We start from the raw sequence: 25338 nt of genomic DNA on the forward strand, positions 1-25338 counted from the left end.
AAAAAGAAGAGAGAGAGAGAGAGAGAGAGAGAGAGAGAGAGAGAGAGAGAGAGAGAGAGAGAGAGAGGATTTAATATAGAAGAAGCAGTTACCCAGACTTGACGAGACACTCATGAGTCTTGAGAACGTCCTTGAGCAGTATAGTACGCAGGGGCTCTCTGTCCTGGGGGGAAGAATGGAAGGCAGACAAGTGAGGCTATGTACGCGGCCCAGTGAGCCACGCCAGCTCACCAACGTCCCTTTCTCAGAGTCTTGGCTAAAACCAACCTGGGCTTCAAAATAATCATTAAGGGGGAGAAATCTAAGCAGCAGCTGCTCTGTGGCTCCGCCCCCACAGCAGCTGCTCTGTGACCCCGCCCCCACGGCAGCCCACTGCGCAGGGGCTGGCAGCAGCCCAGGTCCTTTTAATAGCACCAGAAAGAGACACAGGTTGGACAGAGATAAGACAAAGAGGTGCCTTGGAAGTCTCCGCTCAGGCACACTGTCTGCTTCCGTGATCTCTCGGGAGGAACCGGAACCTACCACCCACCTGCTCACACTTGAAGTAGCAGATGGTAAAGTCATCGAGGGCAAAGAAGCGTCGTTTCCAACTCTTCCGCTGAAAAGCAAAAGAAGGAGCCAAACATTAAGGACAGGTCTCAGGCGCCAGGACTGGCCACAGTCACAATAAATGCCCAGGGATCCGGCACCGCCGAAGCCAGGCTCTCATCTCCATCAGAACAGGCACCAGGAATAATGGGAAGCGTAAGGGCGGTGACAAGCCCTGGCCTCCATCGGAACCCCGCCTTCCCAAGACCAAGCACCTAACTTTAGTGCCGGAGGAGGACACCACTGTCATTCTCTGCTGCCACCAGAAGCTAACCCCTGTGCTGGCTAGTTTCCCACCAACTCGAAACAAGCCAGAGTCATCGGAGAGGAGGGAACCTCAATTAAGAAAATGCCTCCGTAAAAGTGGGCTGTGGCAAGCCACCGCTGAGAAAATGCCTTCATCAGATTCGGCTCTAGGGCATTTTCTTAATTAGAGATCAATGGGGGAGGGTCCAGCCCATTGTTGGGTGGGCTTATCCCTGGGCAGGTGGTCCTGGTTTCTGTAAGGAGCAGACTGAGCAAGCCATGGGAAAGCTAGCAGTAAGCGGTGTTCCTCCATGGCCTCTGCTCCAGTTCCTGCCACCAGGTTCCTGCTCTGCTTGAGTTCCTGTCCTGACTTCCTTCGGAAGTGCTGGGAAAGAATAAGGCAGACAAACCCTTTCCTTCCCAGCTTGCCTTTTGGTCACGGTGTTTCAGCTCAGCAATACAAACCGAGACTATGGGGACTCATTCTCTCAGTGGAAGGAGCAGAGAAATGGGAGGAGGGAAATTTGCCTATCAGTCTGAAGGCCTTGAGGCTTCTTGAGTCAGGGGTGAGCTTTCTGGGCAGGGCTAACGGCTAGTTCCCAATGGTGGTTAGCATAGAGGGGTACAGTTCCTCCTCTCACTGTCCTCTGCTGGCCCCAGGGTAGCCCCTGTGTTGGCACTCACCACGTTCCCTTGCTTCACACAGTAGCCACTCTTAATGAGGGGAGGCCCGGTGGGAGGACGGCAGCCTGATGTGGGGATGTAGCTCTGAGACCTCCGCAGGAAGGCATGAGACCCTGGCTCACTCCCTTCCTGCCCATCCCCACCATTCTACAAGGAAACAGTGTCACTGTTAATGCCCGGTTGCTCCTCTGGGCAGCCCCGGCTCCTCCCAGTCTTCCCACCACACCTCTAGCCTTTCTGATAGTATGTCAGTCAAAGAAATAAAAGCTGACTTTGCTCCCCATCAGGTGAGCCACTGAATGTTTTCATAAAACAAGACCCTGGCTAGAGACCCAGAAGAGGAAGACAGACAGTGAGGAACAGAAGAGGGCACAAGCCCCCAGGGTCTGGTCTCACTCCCTGCCTCACCAAGTTTTACAAGTGTTTGTTGCCTGGGTCTTAAGGAGAACTTCACAGACCGCACATCCTCAAGATATCATGATGTCATAGCCTCAACTTCTACATTGGCACTGACCACACCCACCCCGCACTGTATTTTCATGGTCACCTCCTCTCCACTAGCTTCCCCGCATCCTGTTGCTAAGTGCTGGGCACAATGGACATTTCTCTACCACCCCCAGCCGCCCCAAGCCACGGCACCTGGCTGATGGGTGTTTGGACCACTACTCCTCCAATGATCTCGGTCTTGTAGGCCACCTGCGGCTTCTTGTCTAGGGTGGGAGGAGCTGTGAGGCTTCTGAGAACTTCAGTGGCCAAGGGTAGGGTCCCAGCCTTGGGTACCTGGGGAGAACAGTGATAAGGTCAGCAAGAAATGGGGAGCTTAGGAGAAGGGCAGGACCACAAACAGGATGTGGGGGAAAGGAAAAGCTAATTTACTAAATGATGGTGAGGATACTCTCCTCTTCCCTTCCAGTTCTTCTATGGACGTTCATATCCAAATATGAGGAACTCAGCCAGCCCTTTACACACATAGATACACACACACACACACAGAAAACTTAAGCCATACCTATAGGATGAGCTAACCCTGATTAAAAAGCAAAGATCAAACACCAGATAGTAGAGACATGAGCTCTATCCTCTTGGCACTGAAATGCTAGTAGTTAAGAGTGAATAAAAAGTCCCCAGCAAAACAAGAGTCAGAATACTATAAATGAGCAGGACATGGTAGAATATGTACACGTATACATCCATCCATACAAACACACACACACACACACACACACACCTTCTGCCACCACCTCTCCAAAACAATCCAGCATCCACCCTTCTCCTGTCCCTCAGGTGGCCTGCCATGTAGCAGTCCTCACATCATGGCCCAACCAGTGCCAAGGGAAGTGCCCAGCATCCGGCTGCCCCCTCTTAGCCCAGGACCATGATTGTCTCAGTTTTATCCACAAGGGAAGCTCAGATCGTCAGAGCTGTGCCCTTTACTCCTAGGATGCTAACTATCACTGTCCCCTCAAGCCACCCTCGTTAATGTGCTGCGAGTGACCGAGGTAGCATCCCGTGCCCGCAGCTCAGAGACAGCACACAGCAAGACTCTTCCTCTGCTAGCCTGGCCTCGCGCTCCCTTGATGCAGGTTCATCAAGGTTTACCAGAATAGTAAACAGCCGCCAAGCTGCTTACATGGCTAAATTTTACCCCGCTTGGGTCCAGCGACACAAATGCTGGACAGACATAGAGATTTCATCCACTAATACCCGTGGAAACTCTAAGGTATCTGGAAGAAAAATTTGGCCCCAGCGATGGGCATTTTTATTTGAAATCATTGGAAGACCAATATTTCTGACTGCCTGTGCCGGCTACTCTTATCTGAACTTGACACAAGCTAAAGTCATCAGAGAGGAGGGAACCTCGATGAAGAAAATGCCTCCAGAAGATCCAGATGTAAAATATTTTCTTGGTGATTGATGGGGAAGGGTCCAGCCCATTGCGGATGAGACCATCCTTGGGATAGTAGTCCTGGGTTCTATAAGAAAGCAGGCTAAGCAAGCCATGAGGAACAAACCAGGAAGCAACACCCTTCCACGGCCTCTGCATCAGCTCCTGCCTCCAGGCTCCAGCTCGATTTGAGTTCCTCTCCTGACTTCCCTCAGTGATGAACCTTGATGTGGAAGTGTAAGACCAATGAAACCTTTCCTCCCCAGATTGCTTTTGATCACGGTGTTTCATCACAGCAATAAAAAAAAAAAAACCCTAAGACGGGGTACAGCGCAGACTTTCTAAGTTTTCAGCAAACTGGACGACTGGGCTCTGCCTGCCTGGCTGGATTGCATTTCGCTGGTCGTTCTTTCTTTCCTCAGAGAAGTTTTTGCTAAGGTCACTAACTATTCCCCCAGTTAGATGTTGGGTTCCCAGCCCCGTGGCACTGCTGGGAAGCAGTGGGACTTTCCAGAGATGGGACAGAGTGGAAAAAGTTAGGTCATTGGGCATATGCCCTTCATGGGGATAGTGGGACCCCAGCTCCTTCTTGCTTTGTTCTCTGCTTCCCAACTTCTAGGAGATGAACATGCTCCTATGTCACATGCCTCCGTAGCCTGCCTGATCACAGGCCCAGACCGGCAGGAAAAGGCCCCATGATCTGCAAGAGCAAGCACCATGATTGTAGATCATGCAGTTCACCCAGCCTTAGCACCAGATTATCTCCAGCATGTTGTCGGCATGCTGGGAAACGAACATGTCTCTCCCTTTCTCTCCTTCCCTCTAACACTTCTCTGTTTCATTTTTTTAAAGAGATTTCTAAGGACTAGGAAATAATTTCTTCATTAGCCAAGACAAGAGTACTTAACACAGCCCATGAACAAGCTTCAAAGCTGGCAAAGCTTTTAAATGGAAGACTTGTCCAGATACAACAAAGAAGAATGTCCCCCAAGCTAGAAAAAACAAACAGATCAGAGTTCCTTCTCATATGCTGTCCCTGTTCCTCGACTTCCCATAGTCAGCAACCCTTCTCCAGCACAGCACTGAGTCAGCATCCCATAATTACCCAGAACATGACTGATAGGAGCCCCTCCCAGGAAGCACAAAGGGGACGGGACATTCCATAAACTTCCCCTTGAACTTGATGCAAACTCACACACTCAAGTTAACCTCTAGTTGTAAGCCAACGGGCAAGAGGAGGTTAGAGAGAGCCGAGAGAGCTGGGTCTGCCCAGTTTCGGGGACAAGTCCCTGCTGCCTTCTAAGTCCTGTCCCCACCCCACTGAGGCCAAACACTGGGACACGCCACTTTCACTACCAGAAAGAACAAAAAGCATACATACAGTGATCTTGCTGGCTTGGTTCAAAGCTTCAACCCAGTCCTTCAGATCTTTCTGGTCATTGGCTTGAAGAAAATATCTCTGAGACAGGGCATTGATAACTGTAAGAGTAATGGGGAAGGAGAGAAAGGGTTTCGGGTCAGAATTCACGGACCACAGAGCCCAGGAAGTTAGAGTGTCTGAGGTGGCAAGAGCCATAAGGGCCATTCAGCAGATCCAGAAACTGTCCACCGTGTTTTCAGAGACAGCCGATCGCAGCAGCTCATCTTTAAAGTTCATCTCCCATCAGCCACCAGAACGACACTGGCGTTAAGAGTAGCCTCCTTGTGTTGCTGGTAGCCACAGGCTACTCGTCTGCCTCCAGTAAGACACTCATGAAGCTCTGCACATCCATGATGCAGGCTGCAGGCCTGCTGGTGGGCTAAGCTGGGAGCCTAGTGCTGCTTCTGCTAGAACATTGTCTATGCCTGGGAAACGGAGGAAGGCTTGCTGGAGATCGGGTCTGTGAGCTTAGCCTTGTTTTCAACCTGTTCTTCCCTCTGAACGTTTCCTTAGTCAACAGCTTACCTCTGAATTTATTATTATTATTACTATTATTATTATCAATGTATTATTAGATGAGCATATTACAAAATCTAAGAATGATTTCTGAAATTAGCAATGATATTTGGAAGAAACAGGAGAAAGAGAGCACCAATGTGGAGTCGGGAGAAGGGGGTTACTTCATCCCTCTACCATAAGTATTAAGTCAAGAAGCCATTGCAGAGGAGACAAAGGATCCCCTGCTTCATGCACATAACAAATATTTATTGAGTGCCCACTACATGCCTGCAGCCATTCTATGTGCTGAGAACATGCAGGGACAGAGCAAGATGGGGCTTCACCCGCCTGAAGCTTATGTCCAGAGCCTCCCTGGACACAGAAATGCCTCAGCTCTGCTCACAGTGAGGGCTAGTTAACAGTTCAGCAACCGAGTCACCGAACTCACCAAAGGTAGAGAAACCTGAGGCACTGATGATGGCTCTGCTTCCTGTGCCACTAACAACCCTACCCCAGCTGCCTGCCACTCATCTGGCAACCTTGAGACCCTTGACATTCCTTCCTTCATCCTCACTCTTTCCTCCTCTTCTCCCCTCTCTCAGATCTCCTCATTTCCTACAGCACCACTCAGCTCTACAGCTGCGGCTTCCCAGAAGCTTCCATGAGATGTTTTCTCTCCACCTTATGGCATCCCAAATACCAAAACACAACTGATAGCTTAGCCAGTAATCCCAGCACTTTGGAGTCTGGGTGCCGCAGAAACAAAGTTCCAGGCCAGCTTGGGCATGGAGCAGGGGGTGGAGGTGGGGCGGGAGGCAGACAGTGAGCAGAGGCCAGCCTAGCTAAAACGTGGCTGGCCCCTGTGTGCCTGACCACAGTTATTAATAATTTTGCAGTGGTATTACTTGGCATCCAGAACATCACTATTATCTAAGCCGCTCCTACACCCAGGATACAGTTCCCATGGTACCACAGGGCTCTCTTCCATGGAAAAGAAGTTGTCACACATCTGTGGAGAAAACCCACCTTGGCTCAATACTCACCAAAGCAGAATGGAGTTTTCGGTTTCTGCTTTGGGGTAGCTATGCTCACCTAAATCAAGTAAAGACAAAAGAGACATGAATGGGTTTCCAACAGCATGAAAAAAAATGTTGACTTTGAAAATATTCACACATAAAAAGAACACATCATTTGGGTACATTTGGAAGACCAAAATTTGAGAGTTTTAACCTCAGTTTCTTAAGAAACTGGCTTTATCAGTCCTACTTCTTCAAACAATGGTTCGACCTTCCTGATGCTGAGACTCTTGAATACAGTTCCTCATGTTGTGGTGACCCCCCCCCCTTGGCCATAAAACTATTCCATTGCTACTACATAAATGTAAATTTGCTACTGTTATGAATTGTAATGTAAATATCTGATGTCCGAAGTGTTGAGTACCAGGGACCGCGAGCGACTGCCTTCCAAACTCATCATACCCCTTCCATGACGGAATCTCTACCGCCCACGCCCACATAACTGCTATCTTGATGCCTGGGTTAAGTTTTGTCTCTGCAAAAACACTTTAAAAGCCACCGGGTCGGGACAAGAATCTCTCTCTGAGCCAAAAGATCTAGCAGAACCCCATTCATACCAGCAGGCCTCTGCTGTGCTTTCAAGAACTAATCCCCTTTCCCTAAACAGTCTCCCAACTGAAAGTGGTATTTCTTCGGCCATACAAACTCAGGTCAAAGCAGAAAGGGGGGTGAGAGCGTGGCAAGCGTTTAGATATGCTGTCCAAAGGCCTAGTTATCTATGCTGGCCATGAACATGGGCAACTCTCCAACAACCCAGAGAGCGGCTGCCAGATGAGTATGCTCACCTGGGCGTATTCAAGAGCAGGGCCTGGGAGATGGGGGCATTGGTGTGCTTCATCTAGCTTTTGCTGTGTATCTGCACAGGAGCCCACATCACTCGGGCTCATGTTCCATCACAGCCTACAATGATTTGATGACTATCCTACATGCTGGTCCAGCCACACTGGAGCACTCTACACATGTGCCTGGTGAGGCAGCAACTACCGTGGATCCTATCCACAGAGAGCCGACATCTTGCCTTAGACACTGTTCTGAGTCCCCTTTCTAGGTGTCCTAGGTCTTCTTGGTCTCCACTCAGGACTCTGGGACTTGGGATTAGAAGCAGGAATTAAAGTCTTGAGGAGAAAGTGATGTCTCCTTGTGGCTCGCACCTGCTAAAGATCTCACGTTGCCTGCCACACCGGTCGCTAGGCTATTGCTGCTCTTGACCGTAAAGACTTCCTAGAGACCTGCCTTGCTTCCTTAGCCAAAAATAACATTGCTCCAAAGGCTCAACCAGGAGCTGAGGTGTCACCCTCCAAAATATCAAAAGCAGAGGCTGGCATTGGAGTCAGACTCAGATCACAAGCGTGTGACCTCCGTGACATGGTCTGTCAAGAGAAGAGTCAAAGTAGTGCCTCCATGGAGTTAATGTGAGCCTTGAATGTGGGAGTACAAGCAAGGGACTTGGCTGCACTACCATAGACTCTGCTCATCAAAGAGGGACTGTTATTCCGGGCAAGGCAGCACTCACAAGGCTGAGACAAAAAGATCTTGGCTTTCAGGCCAGCCTAGGCTACATAGAAAGTTTCAGGCTAGCCTGGGCTACATGAGTGGACCACGTGTACATGAGTGGACATCTTAAAACAAATCATACACCAATGCATGCACATGTGCACATGCATACACGCAATAAGAATAATAACAGCAATAAGAATAATAATTTAAAATGGGGCCTGAAAAAACTGCTTAGCTTCCGACATTTAAAAAAAAAAAAAGCATGGCATTTCCAAAGTCAATAATCAAATGCCTACAAAACATTACATCATCCTCAATGGCAGGTATTTAAAGCACACGAGAAGTCACATGACCCCTGTTTCTGAAGGCGCAAGGATAAAGGACTGCTTCTGTCAGTGAACTTCCTCCTAGCAGAATGCCAAGGCTTCACAGGCACCAGCAGGGAGGGTCAGAGAGTCTGCCCATGTGTGTATGTCAACCCCCATGCTGATGAGGGAACCCTGAGGTGGAGGCCCTGTGGCCTAAGAAAGTCCTGAAGAACACGAAGGGGAACCCACAGATCTGAGCTCAGACAGACTGACTACCAGAGGCAGTCATGTCTGCATACTTCACAGGTAGCGCTCAGGGGGTTGTCAGTCCTGTTACTGAGCCACCTCATTTTCCTGAGGTTTAGCCCAAGCCAGTTGCTCAGCTACAAGCCACTCCCTTCCTGGTTGTGGCCTTCAGTGTCTGTGTTCCCCAAGCAGCCTCCTGCCATCTGCCTGTGCTGCACCGGGTTCCTGCCTTAACCCGCCCCCCCCCCCCCCCCCCCCCCCCCCCCCCGGTTTGCACAGACTTGTGTTCTGTCCCCTCGGCTCCCTTCTCATCCAGCTGGCAATTTAGGTGGCATGGAAAAGCTTGTCCCAGAGATCCTCTCTCCCTGTATTTACCACCGACTGGACAGAGCGCCACGGGCTGACCCTTTCACCCTACATGGATTACCAATGAGCCTGCTCCTGGCGCTGATTAGTCAGCCCGGGAAAATGCTGCCCATGCAGTTACCGTGAGACCCGAAGCTTCCAAAGAAATACATGGCTTTCTGCTTGTTCTTCTCATTGGATGCACTTGAGAGGAAGGCTGCATGCACGCACGTTCACAGCGTGCCTCAGGCCCATAGCTTAGCGTGGAAGTATTGTTGGGTAAAGTAACTCATTGACAGACTCGTGGGATTGGTCCCCGTTCTGTCCTGAGTGGCCATGGGACGGGGACAGGGTTGAGAGCCTCCCCAGACCAGCTTAGCAAGGACAGTACCGCTCTTCTCACAGAACAGGAAGTGGGTTCGCCCACCTGTGGCTGTGTCCACAGAGAAGGGCTGCTTGGAACTCTGGCTTCGGCCTCTCTCCCTGACAGCCTGCCGCCCCCCCCTCCCCCCGAGGTCTGAATGTTCCCAATCCACCTGCCACTATGGATTGGCGACTATGCCAGGCTGCAGCAGCCATCTTTAAACACAGGAAGAAAAGAACAGAGGAACTGCAGGAAGCAGTGTGGCCACAGGTGGGTGAGGCCATGCAGCAGTCTGACTCAGGCGAGAGCACCCAGCCAGGCACAAACATCCCCACACCACACGGTGGCCACAACTGAGTCACTGCCCAACAGTGGTTTACTGCCAGGTCCTGCGAGCATGCCAACAGCCAGAGCAGGTTGGGATGTGGAGGAAAGAGTACCCCTGGGGCCCCCCACGGAGTGACGCAGAAGAGCTGCCTGCACGCTGGACAATCCCTGGAGCTTTCGCTTATCAGATCAAAGAGAGACCTCAGAGGGAGCTGTGAGGGCCAGCCACACCCTGTCTGCCACTGACAGGAAGTGGAACTGGGGCCCCTCCGACAGAAGAGACCAGAGCAGAACGAAGCCTTGGAGAATTTAAGCGTTCCTCCCGTGGTGTCTGGGGAGCCTTGTCCCTCAAGGGGGCACTAAGAGCAGTTAAGCAAGAAGTCACTGACAAAGTCAGAGGACTTTCAAGTTGTTATGTACGTAGGCACGTTTATCAGGAATATGAATAATACTCTTCACTTAATTCTCTAGTACAGTGTCCTTCCTAACTCTGTGACCTTTTAATACTGTGGTGACCCCCCAACCATAAAATTATTTTCGTTGCTACTTCATAACTGTAATTTTGCTACCGTTATGAATCATAATGTAAATATATGTGTTTTCCGTTGGTCTTAAGTGACCCCTGTGGAAGGGTCATTTGACCCTCAAAGGGGTCGCGACCCACAGGTTGAGAAGCACTGCTCTAGCGTCTCCACACGAATAGTTAATAACCCACATTTTAGGAAAGCCTGTCATCTATCAGAAGCCCTGACAAAAGTCCAGCCTGAGCAGGACTGGGGCTGGCGGTGTGGATATCTGCTACGGGAGAGAGAGAAGGGTTACAATGAAGAAGTAGCATCATGGACCAAAGACTGGTTCCATCTCTTGATTGCCTCTCTGGAGGACAGGACACCCGCCAACTCCCCCCACCCTATCCCCTACCCACCCCCACCCCCGCATGCCAGCACCCAGCAGCACCAGGACCTGGGTATGTGTTCTGGCAATCAGCTGGAGCTAAGGCACTCAGCGATCTGTAACCTAACCCAGTGGCCATTGTGGGTTTTTCAAAGAGCCCCAGCATGCTTGGCTGTCTCTGGAAGGGCGAAAAGTCAGGTCACCCCTTCTGAAGGAGACAGCCAACATGGCCGAGAACACAGAAAGCCTCCTCTGGGCTGCGCTCATAAATCATGATTCAGCAGGAGATTGTATCCTCTCTTCCCTGGCCAAGAAAAAAAAAAAAAAAGAACTCTTCCCAAACCCTCACCCAGGAGAGATGGTTTCAGTGTTCATTTTTGACAGGGTTCTCTGCTCCCCCCCTCTCAATTCTCTTTCTGGAGAAATGACCTAATGCACTCAAAGCAGCTGAGAAAAAAGGGCCCCTGGGGGGAAGAGGGAGGGAAGGGGGAGGGAGGGAGGGAGGGCTATGCTGTCCTGGCCCCGGGGAGGCCGCCACATTTCTTATCAAAAGGCGTGCACAAATTGCCTGCAGCTGTGCTAGGGAAGCTGCACTTTAACCGTGGCTCATCCCCTGAGGCCATTACCCTCCTCTCTAATCAGCTCAGCCACTGCCCGGCAGCTTCTGCCTCACAGAGACGTCTCTGCCAGGTTCTGTCAGCAGCTGGCAGGCATGGGACAAGCTTGCCTGCCGGTCCAGCCGAAGATAGCCACTCCTCTCAGGAATCTCTGGATCCATCTCTTTTTAAGCATCTCCCTTGGGAGCTTCCCACAGAGCTCCTTAAATCTGTTACCAGCTGGAGCTAGGAGCTGCTTAGCTCAACCCCCAGCCCCTAAGTCCTCAAAGTCCCTAGGGCGGGAGAGGCCAGGGAAGAAAGCAGCAGCCCCTCTGAGAACTTGAGTGGGGGACGGGACTTCGGCAGCTTTGGAGCTGGCTGGATGCCACCTGGCTCTTTCCTCCTGCTTTCAGGAGAGAATCTAATTCCCCGGCTTTTTTTCTTTCTTTCTTTTTAAAATCAGGGCCACATCATGGGTCAGCGGCAGTGGCTGCCCCGGGGAGGAGCTGCTGAAGGCAGCTGAATTCAGCAGTTCTTTGTGGGCACCATGAACCCCTGCCCCCCCCCTCAGAGGCCAACGGGTGTTGTTCTTGCCCCTAAGGGCATGTTGGATGAAGGCACAGACTACCAGCTGCCTGCCGTACTCTCCAGAAGGTACCCAGATGCTGAAAGTGGTCCTGGCATATCTTAGGGCCTTCTGGGAAGGGGGGTGGGTTCCAACCCTCCCTCCACAAGTATTCTGTCTGGAGAACTGGTAAAATTCCAGGGGGCCTGAGCCATTTCCAACCCACTGCTCACTAACTGCACACTTGGAGGGAATCTTTTGCTGGATCAAGGTCATTGTCCTGGTGTCCTTTTGTCCCAGTTACAAAAAAGGTGACACCCTACATAGTGCTTTATTTTGGATGTGAAATGCCTCCAGAAGGCCAGTGGAACTTTTAGGAGGTGGGGGCACAGGGAAGGTCCTTAAGTGATTAGGGACACCCTCAAGAGACATGATAGGTGCCCAGTCCCTCTATAATTTGCTTCCTAGCCTGAGGTAAGAAGTAGGGCCCATTCTGCCATAAGGTACTGCCTCACATGAACCCCAAAGTAAACTCTTCTCTTTACAGATCATGTCAAATACTCCTATAGGTCTGGAGAGATGACAAACAGGCACATCCAAAGAGTGGGTCACCCTCCCCACTGCCAGCCAGCCACTGTGGAAGTCAGCAATGCCCAGGAAAGAGAAACATGGTAACAGACATGAACGCCCCCAAAGGCCCACACCTCCAGGACGTGGAACTCCCCTCTTGCTTAGACTCCAGCACACCAAACCAACCTTACCTTCGAGATGTAAGTCAGCTGCAGAGATCCAACAGCTCCTGCCCCAACCGCCAGGTTCTGAAAGACAAAGGTGTTTTCTTAAGATGTGAGGGCCCCAAAGCGGCAGTAAAAGACAGACCAGTGTCTAGTTCAGTCTGTGCCACTCAGCCTCTGGTTAGGCACTGTCCCCTCCTGCAAGGCACTGGCGACAATCCCTGGATAACAGATTTTCTGGAAGAAAACGGTAGCATTAACAGTACCCCCATCCCATGCAAGTTAATCTAGGACAACGGTTAGACGGGGTGCTTCGCCATGTGACTGCAAAGTCTCTTAACTAGCCTCAGGTCCCCTGCTGTAAAAACAGAGGCAATCTCTTATGAGGCTCCTAACAGTGGGAATGAGGGCTGTCTCTGACTCTTTTACTGGCTTTTGGGACCCGACTTTTCATACTGGGTCACCTCGTCCAGCCTTAACACACGGGGAGGCTGAATCTTACTGCATGTTTTATTGATACTCATAGGAAACCTGCCCTTTTCCGGATGGAGATGGAAGAGGAGAGGATAGAGGGTGGGAGAACAGGGAATGGGGGAGAGGGACTGGGAGGGGAGGATGTGGTGGGGGGAGGCTGCAGCTGGGATGTAAAATAAATAGATAATTTTTTTTAATTTAAAAATAATATTAAATTCAAAAAATAATAAAAATAAAAGTAGATTGATTTGGATTTAAAAAAAAAGGCAATCTGAGTTGTCTTTGTCCAAACCAAAATGCTCAAGATTTCAGAGTTTCTTTTTTTTTTTTTTCTAATTTTCCCTTTTTGGGAGGTAATAGTGTCCTCTTGCCTCCACTTCCTAGAGGATGAGATTAATAGGTGTATGTCACCACAATCCGGTGCTTTAAAAGCATATTTACACCCGGCTGTAGTGGTGCACGCCTTAAATCCCAGCACACAAGAGGCAGAGGCAGATGGATCTCTGTGAGTTTGAAGCCAGCCTGGTCTCCAGGGTGAGTTCCAGGACAGTCAGGACTGTTACATAGAGAAACCCTATCTTGAAAAAAACAAACAACAAACAAACAAAATTTACATTAAAAAATGAGAAGTCCTGAGAACCAGACCCAAGTCTAAGCACAAAATTCTAATTATGGCTCATATACCCATTGCACAGATTTCCTGAAGGCTGTAATTTTGTACAAGGGTTTAGATGCCTTGTGTCTTGATGGCAACATGCTACCTGAGGTTAGGTGTAGAATTTCTACTTGTTATCACACTGACATTCAGAAACTTGTAGATCTGGGATCATTTCAGATTTCCAAATTTTTAGATTCGGAACGTTCCACCTCTAGCCCCGCCCTCGTGACACAGCAATGAGGGAGGTCAACACAGGGAAGTGTTTTAGTGTGGGACTTCCCTGGAGCACAGGAATGCCCTGCAAGTGTGGCCTACAGCATCTTTTCTGAATGATTGCTCCGTCTTATTCATATCATTTCAGCATTCATTTCATAACATATAGTATACAAACTCATATGATACAAGTTTTTTTTTAACATGCCTGTGAGTTTATTTACTTACTATAATACATGCCAAATGAAACTGATGTCTGAACACAAAAAAAATGAAAACCACTAAGGAAACATGCTAAGAATGCAGCAAGGATGGCTGAGGGGGCAGAGCAATGGGAATGCTTGCCTAGTGAGCACAACAGTCTAGGTTCTGTCCCCGGACTGCAACACACAATGCAGAAACAAATTAAAAACAAAGCAAGGAGCAAAAAACAAACAACACCAGGGAGCTCCAAATACTGGGTCAGCAATGTTATGCCGTGACGGACCCTTCCTGGCTCCCTGATTTCTGTTGACCAATATTAGAAATCATACCAGTGGAGCTGCCGATAGATAGGACCGAATGAAAACCCTTTCCCTTTTAACCTGAGTCGGAGACCCCACCCCACCCCCATAGTCAGAGTCCGTTGAGAAGCCACGCCCACAACCTGAACCTGCAGCTCCAATGAACACCTTTATCCTCTAGGAAGACAACTGAAACCCTCACTAAATGGGGCTATCTCAAAGCAATGAAAGGAACAAAATCCTTGATAAGAAAAGTTGGTAAATTTACCTAAGGATTAACAGTGAAATGGTCCACCATTCTAGAAGACTGCCTTAAGAAATATCTTGGCTGGAGAGACGGCTCAAATGGTTAAGATCATTGCTTCTCTTACAGAGGACCCAGTTCAATCCCTGGCACCTACATGGTGGCTCACAACTGCCTATAACGCCAGTTCCAGGGGATCCAATGGCCTCTTATGGCTTCACAGGCACCAAATACATATGGTGCACAGATATACATGCAGACAAAATACCACATACATAAAATAAAAATACATTTTTTAATTAAAAGAAATTTTAAAAAGGAATATCTTAGTTTTTGGAAAAGCCTTCTAGTCCATTGTCTAAAATTAACATATATCTCTGAGTAAATTCAGTGCCGAATTTCTTGTTCATAAGAAAATGGATAGGGGCCCAGTGGTGGTGGCGCATATCTTTAATTTTAGCACTTGGGAAGCTGAGGTAGGCAGATAGATCTCTGTGAGTTTGAGGCCAGCCTGGTCTACAGAGCGAGTTCTAGGACAGTCAGGGCTACACAAAGAAACCCTATCTTGAAAGAAAAGGAAAGAAAGAAAGAAAGAAAGAAAGAAAGAAAGAAAGAAAGAAAGAAAGAAAGAAAGAGAAGGAAGATGGACAGGAATAACACAGCCATTTAAGAGAACTCTAAACCTCAGTGAAAAGACTTTTTTTTAAAAAAAGACCCCATTGCCACTTTTTACAGATGAAACATTGAGTTAGAAGAATTCCTTTGTGGGGGAGGGGGAGAAGATGGGTCAGTGGTAGAGCACTTTCCAAGCACGTCGGAAGCCTTAGGTATCGCCCCAAGTTCTGTAAAAGATAAGTAAGTGAAAGCTGCCCTGGGTTGCTCGGGTTAGCATCCCTTTTATTTATGCATTGTTAAACTTCATAATGGTGTTTAAATCATTTTTAAAGGAAATCTTCTTTGTGATAAGAAAGGCTCTGTTATTCTCAACTCAAAATCCAAAGACAGCCACCACTGTCCAAGAGTAAGGAGAGATGGCCTCTAGGGCTCTGAACTACTCTGGGCAGAGACTCAGCTCTGCTGGATGGCAGAAGCAAGCCTGAGTCTCCGCAGCCTCACTGGGGCCAAGAGCTCCAGGGACACGTGGAGCCAAAGGCTCCCAGGCCTCCTAGAAGCCACCACATCCTAACTGTAGTATTCACACTCTGACTGCAGACAAGACTGTCCCTATAAAATAGAGATGATAAACCGTGCCAGGCGGTGGCCGGGAGAATTACATGAAAATAGGGTGAACATTGCATGGGGCGGCCATGGGCCCCTCAACCAAGCTAATTACAAGATACAAACACCAGGGTCTGGGCTACTCTTAAATAACTGCTCTCCTCACCCCAAACCACATCTCCAAGCCTCTGGAGCCCCATCCTGAATCCTGAGTGAAGTGGGATGGGGGAACAGCTTGGCCTCTAAGCCACACGTAATGACAGGGGTAGATCAGATTTCGAGGATGTCAGCTCTCTGCTCTGGCCTCTCACGCCTCCTCCTCACCAAGATGTGCTGCCCAGTTACCCTGGGGGGTGAGGGTGGGGGAGGCACAGATAAATGTTCTCTCCACCCCAAGGAGCCAGGAAAGCATGATAAATGTCTAGAAAGCTGTTTGCCCACCTCCTCCTACCCACCCAGGGGGGAAAACATCCCTAGGATTCCTGAGACAACTTTATCCAAAGTGAGACTCAGTGTCCACTCCAATTAACTGAATCTAGAAGCTTAATAGCAACAATTCACTGTCATGGTGGCACCCAGACTATCCCAGACAGACTTCCTGATCAAGCAAGGTTGCACAAAAAGAACTGAGCAGCCAGGTACTTGGGCAAAAAGTCCAGGAATCATCAGGAGCTTGAGTGTGGGGAGGACCCTGGAAAGATAAATTCAGGGCCCTCCTGAAGCCTTCACTGACACCAGTCAGCTACAAATTCTTGTCTCTCAACTCCACAGATGGATCCTAGACTTCAGTGCAGACTCAAACCCCTGGAGAACCCACCAGAGAAAGTTCTGGCTCGGGCTTCACCCTCAAAATGCCGAGTCTAAAGCAAGCAGGATGGGTTAGAAGGCACACATTTCAGAACACTGCCAGTGACCCCTACATGGACCCAAGTTTAAGAGCAGCTGATCAATGGGATGAGACGTAGCTGTGTTGCTGTTTTCCCATGAGTCTAGTCTACTACACTAACTACACTCTAAGCTTACCAAGGACATGGCTGGGAACATCGAGATGAAGGCGTCTTGTAACTCTAGGTATCTCTAATCCCAGCATGCAGGAGGTGAGGCAGAGGCAGGATGACACCACCGCATCTGAACAGATGGGGCCCCCACACAGGAAGGTTTGTAAGATGCACTTTATTATTATTTGGCTAGGGACTGAACCCAGTTCCCTCATGAATGCCTGACACACACTTCAGCCCTGAAATATACAGCCACTCCCTCACTTTTAAATGGAGGAGTTAAACTTCTAGAAGGCAGGTATATGTGAAACCACCTGGGATGTTTTTTTTTTTTTTAGCTGACACATAATAATCCTATATCTTGGGGTACAGCAAGACCATTCAAGACACTTATACAATTATAATGATCAGATCAAGATGTCTATATATGGCAGTTTGAATGGTAGTGTCGGCCATAGACTCATAAGTTTGAATGCTCGGTCCCCAGTTGGTGCAACTCTCTGGGGAAGATTCAACCAGATTGGCCTGGTTGGAGGTGTGTCACTGGGGGGGTGGGGGGCTTCGAAGTCTCAAAGGCCCACACTAGTTTCAGTGGTCTCTCTATGCCTCCACTTTCAGATCAAGATTTTGTGAGCTCTCCGTTGTTCCTGTTGCCAAGCCTTCGATCCTCCATCACAACTCTCTACCCCTCTGAAACCAGAATCCAATCAAACGCTTCCTTTTCTTAGTTGCCTTGGTCACTTGTCACAGTAACTGAAAAGTAAGCCATTGCCATGTCTGTCCCTTTGGACATCTTTCATTCCCCTGTGATGCAAACATTCAAAATTCTCCCTACCCGTTATTTTGAAATATACAACTAGTTTCCATACTTGCCCTAATAGACTACAGACTTGTCAAAGAACTTCTTTCTTTCTTTTTCTTCCTTCCTTCATTTCATAGGTCTCACTGTATCACCCAAGCTGACTTATTAGGGGTAATTTTTTTTTATTATATTTATTGTGTCTGTTTGTCTGTCTGGGTATCCATGTGTATACAGCCATAGTGTGTGTGTTATGGCCAGAGAACGACTTTCGGGAGTAGCAGGAGTTGCTTTTCTCATTCTCCCATGTTGGTCCCAGAGATTAAACTCAAATTGTCAGGATCGGTGGCAAATGCCTTTACCCACTGAAACATCTAGCCCTAATGGGGCAATTTTTAAGCCAACAAATACCATGGTTTCTTCCCACATTTTTGAGTGATCTAGGAGAGGATCCAGACACACCTGTGTGTCCTCAGTGCTCCTTGGGACTCCAGTGTGTTGCTAGGCTGGAGGCCCTGTGCTGGGAACAGCAGCTGCTGGTGCAGAGTAGGCAATGGGGAAATGAAAGACCGCATCTGGCGAGCAGCCCTTTGAGAGGAATAACAGGACCACAGAGCCAGAAGTCCTCGGGGAAGAGTGGTGGGTGGGGAAAGGAAACCCCAACACTGCACCCTGTGTGAGGCCCACAATTCAAAAGTGGCCTATACATCTCTTAGACTTGTGAATTTTCTGGAACCGTGTAGGGCACAGGGCAGGAGCTGTGAACTAAAAGGCGACTTTAAGAAGACCCTGAAAACAGCATGCATTTCGTTCAAGATCTCTTTAGCCAGCAAAGACCTCAAAAGACTGTGAGGTAAGACATGGTCTCTTCCATGACCAAGAAAGGAACTGAGCTGCTCACGAAGATGGTACCTCCACCCTAAGCCCTTCTGTAGAAACAGCAGCACTTCGGGCCAAAGTAGAAACTTGACTCCATTCCCCAGGTCCTAGCAAGAGTAACAAAGAGCCTAGCCATCGCCAGAAGACTCAACTGAGGACTCACAAATCCACAGGCATCAGCCCTGCAAAGGCCAGTGACACCTCCTTGCCTACCATGACTCTTTGTGTGGCTTATGCGGGGAGACCAGGAAAAAGAGAGCTCCTCACTCAAGCTGCAACCTGACACTCCGGAGAGCTCGGCATAGGAGACAAGGAAGAGCACTGCACAGTGCTTCAGAATGCTGCTGAATCCCCACAATCCTCTTTCACAGACACAGAAGCTGAGGGCCAGCAGGTGAGGCCCCTGGAGCAAGATCATAGAGAGAGCAAGTCAGGCGAGAATTCAAACCCAGCCCTTCTGGGTTCCCAATCCTCCATGGTACTTTCCTTCCCACCAGGCCAACTCCCCCTTAACAATATCTAAGAGTTGATTATCAATGAAAGGTAAATATGAGAGCAGGAGAAGAAGGGTTCTGCCGAGCAAGGCCTTAGATACTTAGTTGCCCAAGCTGAGGCTAGGAAGGAACTAGTCCAACTGGCTCTTAGGTGCCAAGCTCCACAAGAGCAGGGGTTGAAGGGTGGGAAGGGAGAAGGAAGGGTGCCCAGCCAACAGCAAGGAGCCCAGCAGGCATCAGATATGGCTGCTGGCTGCCAGTAGAAGAAAAGACTAGAGGAGAACACGGGGAGCAATCTCATCATGCCTAGGGCGAGAGCTAAAACAACAGTTTTCCACACCAAAGCCAAGGCCATCCAGGCTCACAAAGAAACACCTGTGGCAAGATGGCAAAAGAGCAAGCCGCCCAGACCTACATTCCACAGCCCTTCTGGCACGAGAGAGCAGCTAAATAAAAACAAGAGCTCTCCCAGGCACCAGCTACCCTGGGCAGGTCTTTACCTCCACCCTGTAAAGTTTCTTCCTATTGAAAACTTGTTGGCCCACCATGTGCCCATGGCCACTTTCTCCATTCTCTGGTTCCCAACACGGGTTTCATTTAACCTTGCTCTGGGAGCAGTCCATGTCATAAGATGCGGTGCTGGTTGAACCCTCTGGCCGTGGGTCTCTAGTCTTGGCTGACCATGCACCTTAGACAGGAGGAAGTACTTGTATGTAGTCACATGACCTTCATATCCCTCTTCCAACCTGGTCCCCAGCCCGGGCTTCATAGATGCTCAGATAGAGGTGGGTCTGCCGTTGTCAATAACCCGAATGGTTCATAAGCTCCTTCATCCCTTTCTTCAACCCAGCGTCCTCCAAGTTTGCCTCAAAGCAATGGCATTTCCTCCCCATCTTCTCATTGGTCTTTCCTCCCAACTTCCACATCTCTATCAAGGGTTCTACATCCTCTCTCCAATCAACTAGATATGAAACTTTCTATTAGAAATACACAAAATTTATTGCTTTTTAATACAGTTGGGTACATAAATATCACTGAAAAGAAAATATTTGACTTTAAACGAAGAGAAAATAGCTATGATATACACCATTTAAAAGTTGAGCTGAAGTTGGCCGGGCAGTGGTGGCACACTCCTTTAATCCCAGCACTCAGGAGGTAGAGGCCTCGGATCTCAAGGCCAGCCTGGTCGACAAGAACTAGTTCCAGGATAGGCTCCAAGGCTACACAGAGAAACCCTGTCTCAAAAAAACAAAAACAAAAGCAAAACAAAACAAAAGTTGAGCTGAAGCGACGCAGTATTATCCTCTTGTGACTTTTGGTCACATTTATCTGTTGTTTAAGGATGGGAATACTTGAGGGTAAATGCTTTACCCCCAGTCTCATAACAGGGATGGCTCTACTGGCTTATAACTAACTAACACAGCAAAGAATCTTCCTAACTCAGAGGAACGAAGTGATGCGGAGAGCAATCACCAGATACCCATGAAACAGTTGGCAGATCACAGGCTGCTCACAGTTAACTAATACTAATTAAGCACCCCCTACTTTCCAGGCCCCCCAACATTACAGAAGTCTCAAGCCATCCTTGAAGATGCTATACAACAAAGTTTTTGTTTTGTTTTCTCTTCTTGTTTTGTTTTTATTTAACAGAAGAGAACACTGCATCAGGCCAACAGCCTGGGCTTGCTCAGTCCCAAGAGTAACATGCTGAACAAAACTCACAGCCAGCGTCAGGAGGCATCTACTCACACCTGTGTCCTTAACAGGGTATTCTGGCTGTTTGTGAGACAGGGTTCCTCTGTGTGACCCTGGTCATCCTGAAGCTCACGCTATAGACCAGACTGGACTTTGCACTCACAGAGATCCTTCTGCCTCTACCTCCCGAGTGTTGGGATTAAAGGTGTGTGCCACCACGACCTGGCTTAGCCTAGTCTTTGTTACCACATTTCTTAAATTTGTCTGATATAAATAGCATATTCATCTACATCAGCATGGCTCCTCTTTCATAAGAGAACAATACTTCTCTCTCCCTAGGATCTAATCATTTATCTATAATCCCTTGGTTATCAATCCCAATTGTATATGGGATATAACACTAAGTACTACTTGATTAATTTGAGATTTAAAAAAGGCATAAGCATATACTTGGTTTGGGGCTAAGCACATAAAGTTTGGTTTGCAGCTAAGTTTAACAACCTGAGTTCCATCCCTTGAACCCACATAGGGGAAAGAAAGAACCAAATCTCACAAATTGCCTTCTGACCCCCCCCCCCCCCCGACACACACAGTGACTTGTGAATGTCACGTGTGAAACACATAACATATAAAAGCCTCCTATGGCTTCTAAAATATACAGACTTATAATTCAACTCATAATAATTTTTGACTTATAAATATAATTGTCTAGTAAGCAAGAGAAAAAACTCAGGGTAGAATATCTATCTAATATGCAAAAAGCACTAGGTTCAAGCTCCCAGAACCACAAAAGAATATAATTTTATAAACTCAGAATTTTAAGAAGCCCATGGGTGAATATTGTTTTTTTTAAAGATTTTTATTTTTTATTAGGTATACAGTGTTCTGTCTGCATATATGCCTACACGCCAAAGAGGGCACCAGATGTCATTACAGATGGTTGTGAGCCATCATGTGGTTGCTGGGAATTGAACTCAGGACCTCAGGAAGAACAGTCAGTGCTCTTAACCTCTGAGCCATCTCTCCAGCCCATGAATATTGTTAATGGTTAGCTATGCAAAAGCAGGCACTGAACTCTTGAGGCTTCTCCTTCACCCCTGCAGCCAGCCACCAAGCCTACCATTCTCGTCCCTCAGACATCCTGTAAGAACGGCCCTCAGTTCCCACCACTTACAGCGCCGGGCACAGCTGTGAAAGTGAAGCCTGGGCTGCACTGGGGACCTCAAGTTGCTGGAGATGGCAGAGCTGTGGCAGGTCTGTCAGGGAGACTTAGAGAGAGGGAGCGGAGCCAGCCCAGGAAAGAGAAGTGGGATGTGTGCAACAGAGCTGGAAAGACAGAGCTCAAGGATGGAAAGAACCATCTAAGGTCTCTGACATCAGCCATAGAACTATTGGGTCTGGAACTGGTCCTGCTGGGTCTTTAATCTTGATTTTGGTCCAGTATTTCCTCACTGTGACCATGTCCCTGCATTTTGGAATGGTAATGTATATTCTGTACCTTGTTATGTTAGAAGTAAGTGGTTTGCTTTTTGACTTTACAGGGGGTTACAAAGAAGAGGTTGCATTGAGTCTCAGAAGAGACTTTGGACTTTAAATTGTCATGAGACTGAAAGACTATAGGGACTTTTGAAATTGAACTAAAAAGCATTTTGCATATGATGTGGCTACAAGCCCATGAGGGTCAGTTAGTAGAATGTGGTAGTTTCCATGGGAATGACCCCTATAGGTGCACATATTTGAATGCTTGATGCTTGGTCCCGATTGGGGGAGCTGTTTGGGAAGGATTAGGAGGTGTCACCTTATTGGAGAAGGAGTGTCACCGAGGATGGGCTTTAAGGTTTCAAAAACCCACCCCTGCCCCCATGCCCAATTCATTTTCTCATTCTCTCTCTCTCTCTCTCTCTCTCTCTCTCTCTCTCTCTCTCTCTGTTGTTGGTTCAACATTTTTTTAAAAATATTTATTTATTTATTTATGATGTATACAATATTCTGTGTGTATGCAGGCCAGAAGAGGGCACCAGACCTCATTACAGATGGTTGTAAGCCACCATGTGGTTGCTGGGAATTGAACTCAGGACCTTTGGAAGAGCAGGCAATGCTCTTAACCGCTGAGCCTTCAACATTTAAACATGCAGAGATTCCCCCAACACTGTGCCTGCTGCTATTCTCCATACTCCTGGCCATAATGATCACGAACCCGTGCCCTCTGGAACTCTGAGCCCCAATCAACATCATCTTCTGTAAGCTGCCTGAACCGTGGTGTTTTGTCAGAGAGATAGGAAAGAACTAAGACACATGTAGACTTACTATATCAACTGCAGAAAGTCCATCTTTAAAAAAAAAGCCACATACACACACAAACTTTTTAAAAGACAAAAATTGAAGAATATTAAAAAGAAAAAACTCTCCCAAACCAACTGCAAAAGAGATGAAGATTACAAGATGCCTATCCAAGCGGGGGCCGCGTGGGCAGACGGACACTGAAGAGGCCTGTCGTGTTGCTGTCTGCAGAGGGGCTGCAGTCGGGGGACAGGGGCAGGACACAGAGACGTTGCTGCCATATCCACTTTCCTACACTAAATTTGTACCGGGTATATATGTTGCCCAGTTTACAATGAAGTTATTCCCTGGGTCTTGGCTGAAGCTGGCAATGCAGGAAGAAACCTTTAAAGTACGGACAGACCCCAAACCTTTGCAAAGGAGGCTTCTGACACAAAAACGTCACTCTCAAAACACTGTTGTCACCCGGCTTTTAAGGCGACAATGTAGTTATACATCATAGTGTTATAAGGTACGTAGGAGCCCAATATCCACCTCACTGTGAACATTGTGCTTTGTGTCCGGCCAGTGGAAAGGCCTGTTTTCAGTCTGGTTTGTTGGTTTGTTTGTCTGCCTGTCTGTCGGTTTTAAACAGAGCAAAGGTCTTTTACTGGGGTCGCTGATTTGCTAGGAGACCTGCAATCTTCAGGAATACCACGGTGATCCACAATTCACATGATGGCCCGTGTGAAAGAAGTGTTACCAATGTAATATTTTTAGCAAGGAGAAAAAAATACACTCTACTGAGTAATTCCAACACGGACCACCATCAAATGTCATATCATTTCCACGCTTCGGTTTGCCCTTATTCGCGACCGTATAATTTAGCCTCGCAATTAGCCGCGTGGGCGGGCCCTGGCAGGGCTGAACACCAGTGTGGCTGAGCAGCTGGAACCTAGGTCATCATTCAAAGGTCACTGCAGAGGAGAGGAGGCCCAATTAAGAATTTCCTCTTCTCGATTGTGATAGCGACCGACACGCAATTAAAAGTAAAACTGCCAAGGCCTGAGAACGTAGCTCAGTGGCACAGCGTTTACCAACACGTGCGAGGTCCTGGGTTTGATCTCCGGCATTAACAACAGGCGTGCAAGCACGCACGCACGCACACGCCCACACCCACACCTGCTAGTATTGTAACTTGAAGGAAGTTTCGGCAGTGTTTTAAGAGTCGTTGCCAACCCTGGGGACAGACACATGCCTGTAATCCAGCAACTCTCCTCGAGGGACGGAGGCAAGAGAATCCCAAATTCGGTCTTGCCTGGATTAATTAATTAATTAATTTAGCCGGACCTTGTCTCAAAAAAAATAAAATGTGGGCACTTGCCCATCCATCTTGAATGAGACCCAAGGTTCAACCTCCAGCACTGAAAATGTGAAAAAAAAAAAAAAAAAAAAAACAAAAAACTTGCTTGAATGCAGGATGACTAGGTTTTAGAGAAATGTGCTCTACTGCATGCTCTATTCTGTTATTCTGTGCCTGTAGCTGACTGTCTGGTATTATGAGTCTAGAAACCTGCAGAAAGGATAAACTTCCTGCTAAAGACGATGGCCGCGATAACAAAAGAATCATTTATTTGCTTGGTGTTGCCAGCATACTTATTTTTAAACACATTAGCCAATTTGGTGGCCTAATCGATAACATTGGTACTTTCCACTTAGCGAGGCCATTTTAGCTATGAGGTTTCATCCCTGGTTTAGTATCATATCATATCTGTGACTGAAAACCTCAATTCCTTCCCTCAGCCTGCCTCAGAATACCGCCATTTAAAGTTGTGCTCGGTCATGCTGTGTTCAGATTCCTCTCCCCCTGTCTGCCTGCGCATCCCGCTAGCAGACGCTGTGGCTGGCCTCCCAGGTTCCTCTCTTCTGCCTTAGGGGACTGGCCATGGGTCTCTAGAAGTCATTCTGACTACATTTGCGGAGCTGTGGTCCTCGGTAGTCAGCACAGGCGTACAGGAGCCCAGTTCTTCCAGGACAACTCTAAAGTTCACCCAGAGTTCCCAGGAGGCCAGGCTAAGCTTTCCCTTCTGACTTCCATCTGAGCACACGGCAGTGTGTGTGCCTTCCTCCTTTCCCAGTCAGGCTTTTTCCTCACCCCTCGGTCCTGAGAAACCATTTCCTTAAAGTGAAGAACATGCTTCCAAATCTTTGTCTGGGCACCTGGCTACTCATCCTAAGGGCTTCTTCTCAAGACCCTACCCTCAAGCATCCCTCTAGCTAGGTGACCTCCCAGGCCCTCCTGTGCCTCCATGATGACTGTTGTTTCCTCCCCTTCTTCCTCAGCTCTGATTGGGTCAAAATGGCACAACCATTAAATGAGACTTTGTACATAAAAACATGTCAGAACCCACAAATGCTCCGCAAGTCTGAATGACATATAGTAACAACCATTCTAACATGGCCCAGTCTCCACAATCTAGCCCAATTGGTGTGATGGTATATCTCACAATCCTCGAAACTCAGGACATGGAAACAAGAGGGTTGTGAGTCCAGCCTAGGATACATAGTATGAGGTACTGAAGAAAAAAAAAAAAAAAAAAAAAACCCTTAAAAAAAAAAAAAAAAATTACT

General features: G+C 48.1%; 1 protein-coding gene across 3 annotated transcripts in view; it reads right to left on the reverse strand.

Annotated features, from left to right (window-relative positions):
• Plekha2 (pleckstrin homology domain containing A2) overlaps nt 1-25338 on the reverse strand; it is a 58620-nt gene that overhangs the window by 15672 nt on the left and 17610 nt on the right. For 2 of the 3 annotated variants that reach the window (XM_050146830.1, XM_050146829.1), the window contains exons 3-9: nt 12301-12357; nt 6365-6413; nt 4785-4882; nt 2158-2298; nt 1519-1665; nt 530-598; nt 93-163 (exon numbers count right to left, since the gene is read on the reverse strand). In XM_050146830.1, coding sequence (XP_050002787.1) covers nt 93-163; nt 530-598; nt 1519-1665; nt 2158-2298; nt 4785-4882; nt 6365-6413; nt 12301-12357 — 632 coding nt within the window. The remainder of the gene's footprint in view (nt 1-92; nt 164-529; nt 599-1518; nt 1666-2157; nt 2299-4784; nt 4883-6364; nt 6414-12300; nt 12358-25338) is intronic. The other variant, XM_050146831.1, reaches the window with a different exon arrangement.

This window comes from Alexandromys fortis, unplaced genomic scaffold (genome assembly GCF_014885135.2).
Source record: "Alexandromys fortis isolate MF-2015 unplaced genomic scaffold, M_Fortis_MF-2015_v1.1 scaffold_55, whole genome shotgun sequence".
Lineage (NCBI taxonomy): Eukaryota > Metazoa > Chordata > Mammalia > Rodentia > Cricetidae > Alexandromys > Alexandromys fortis.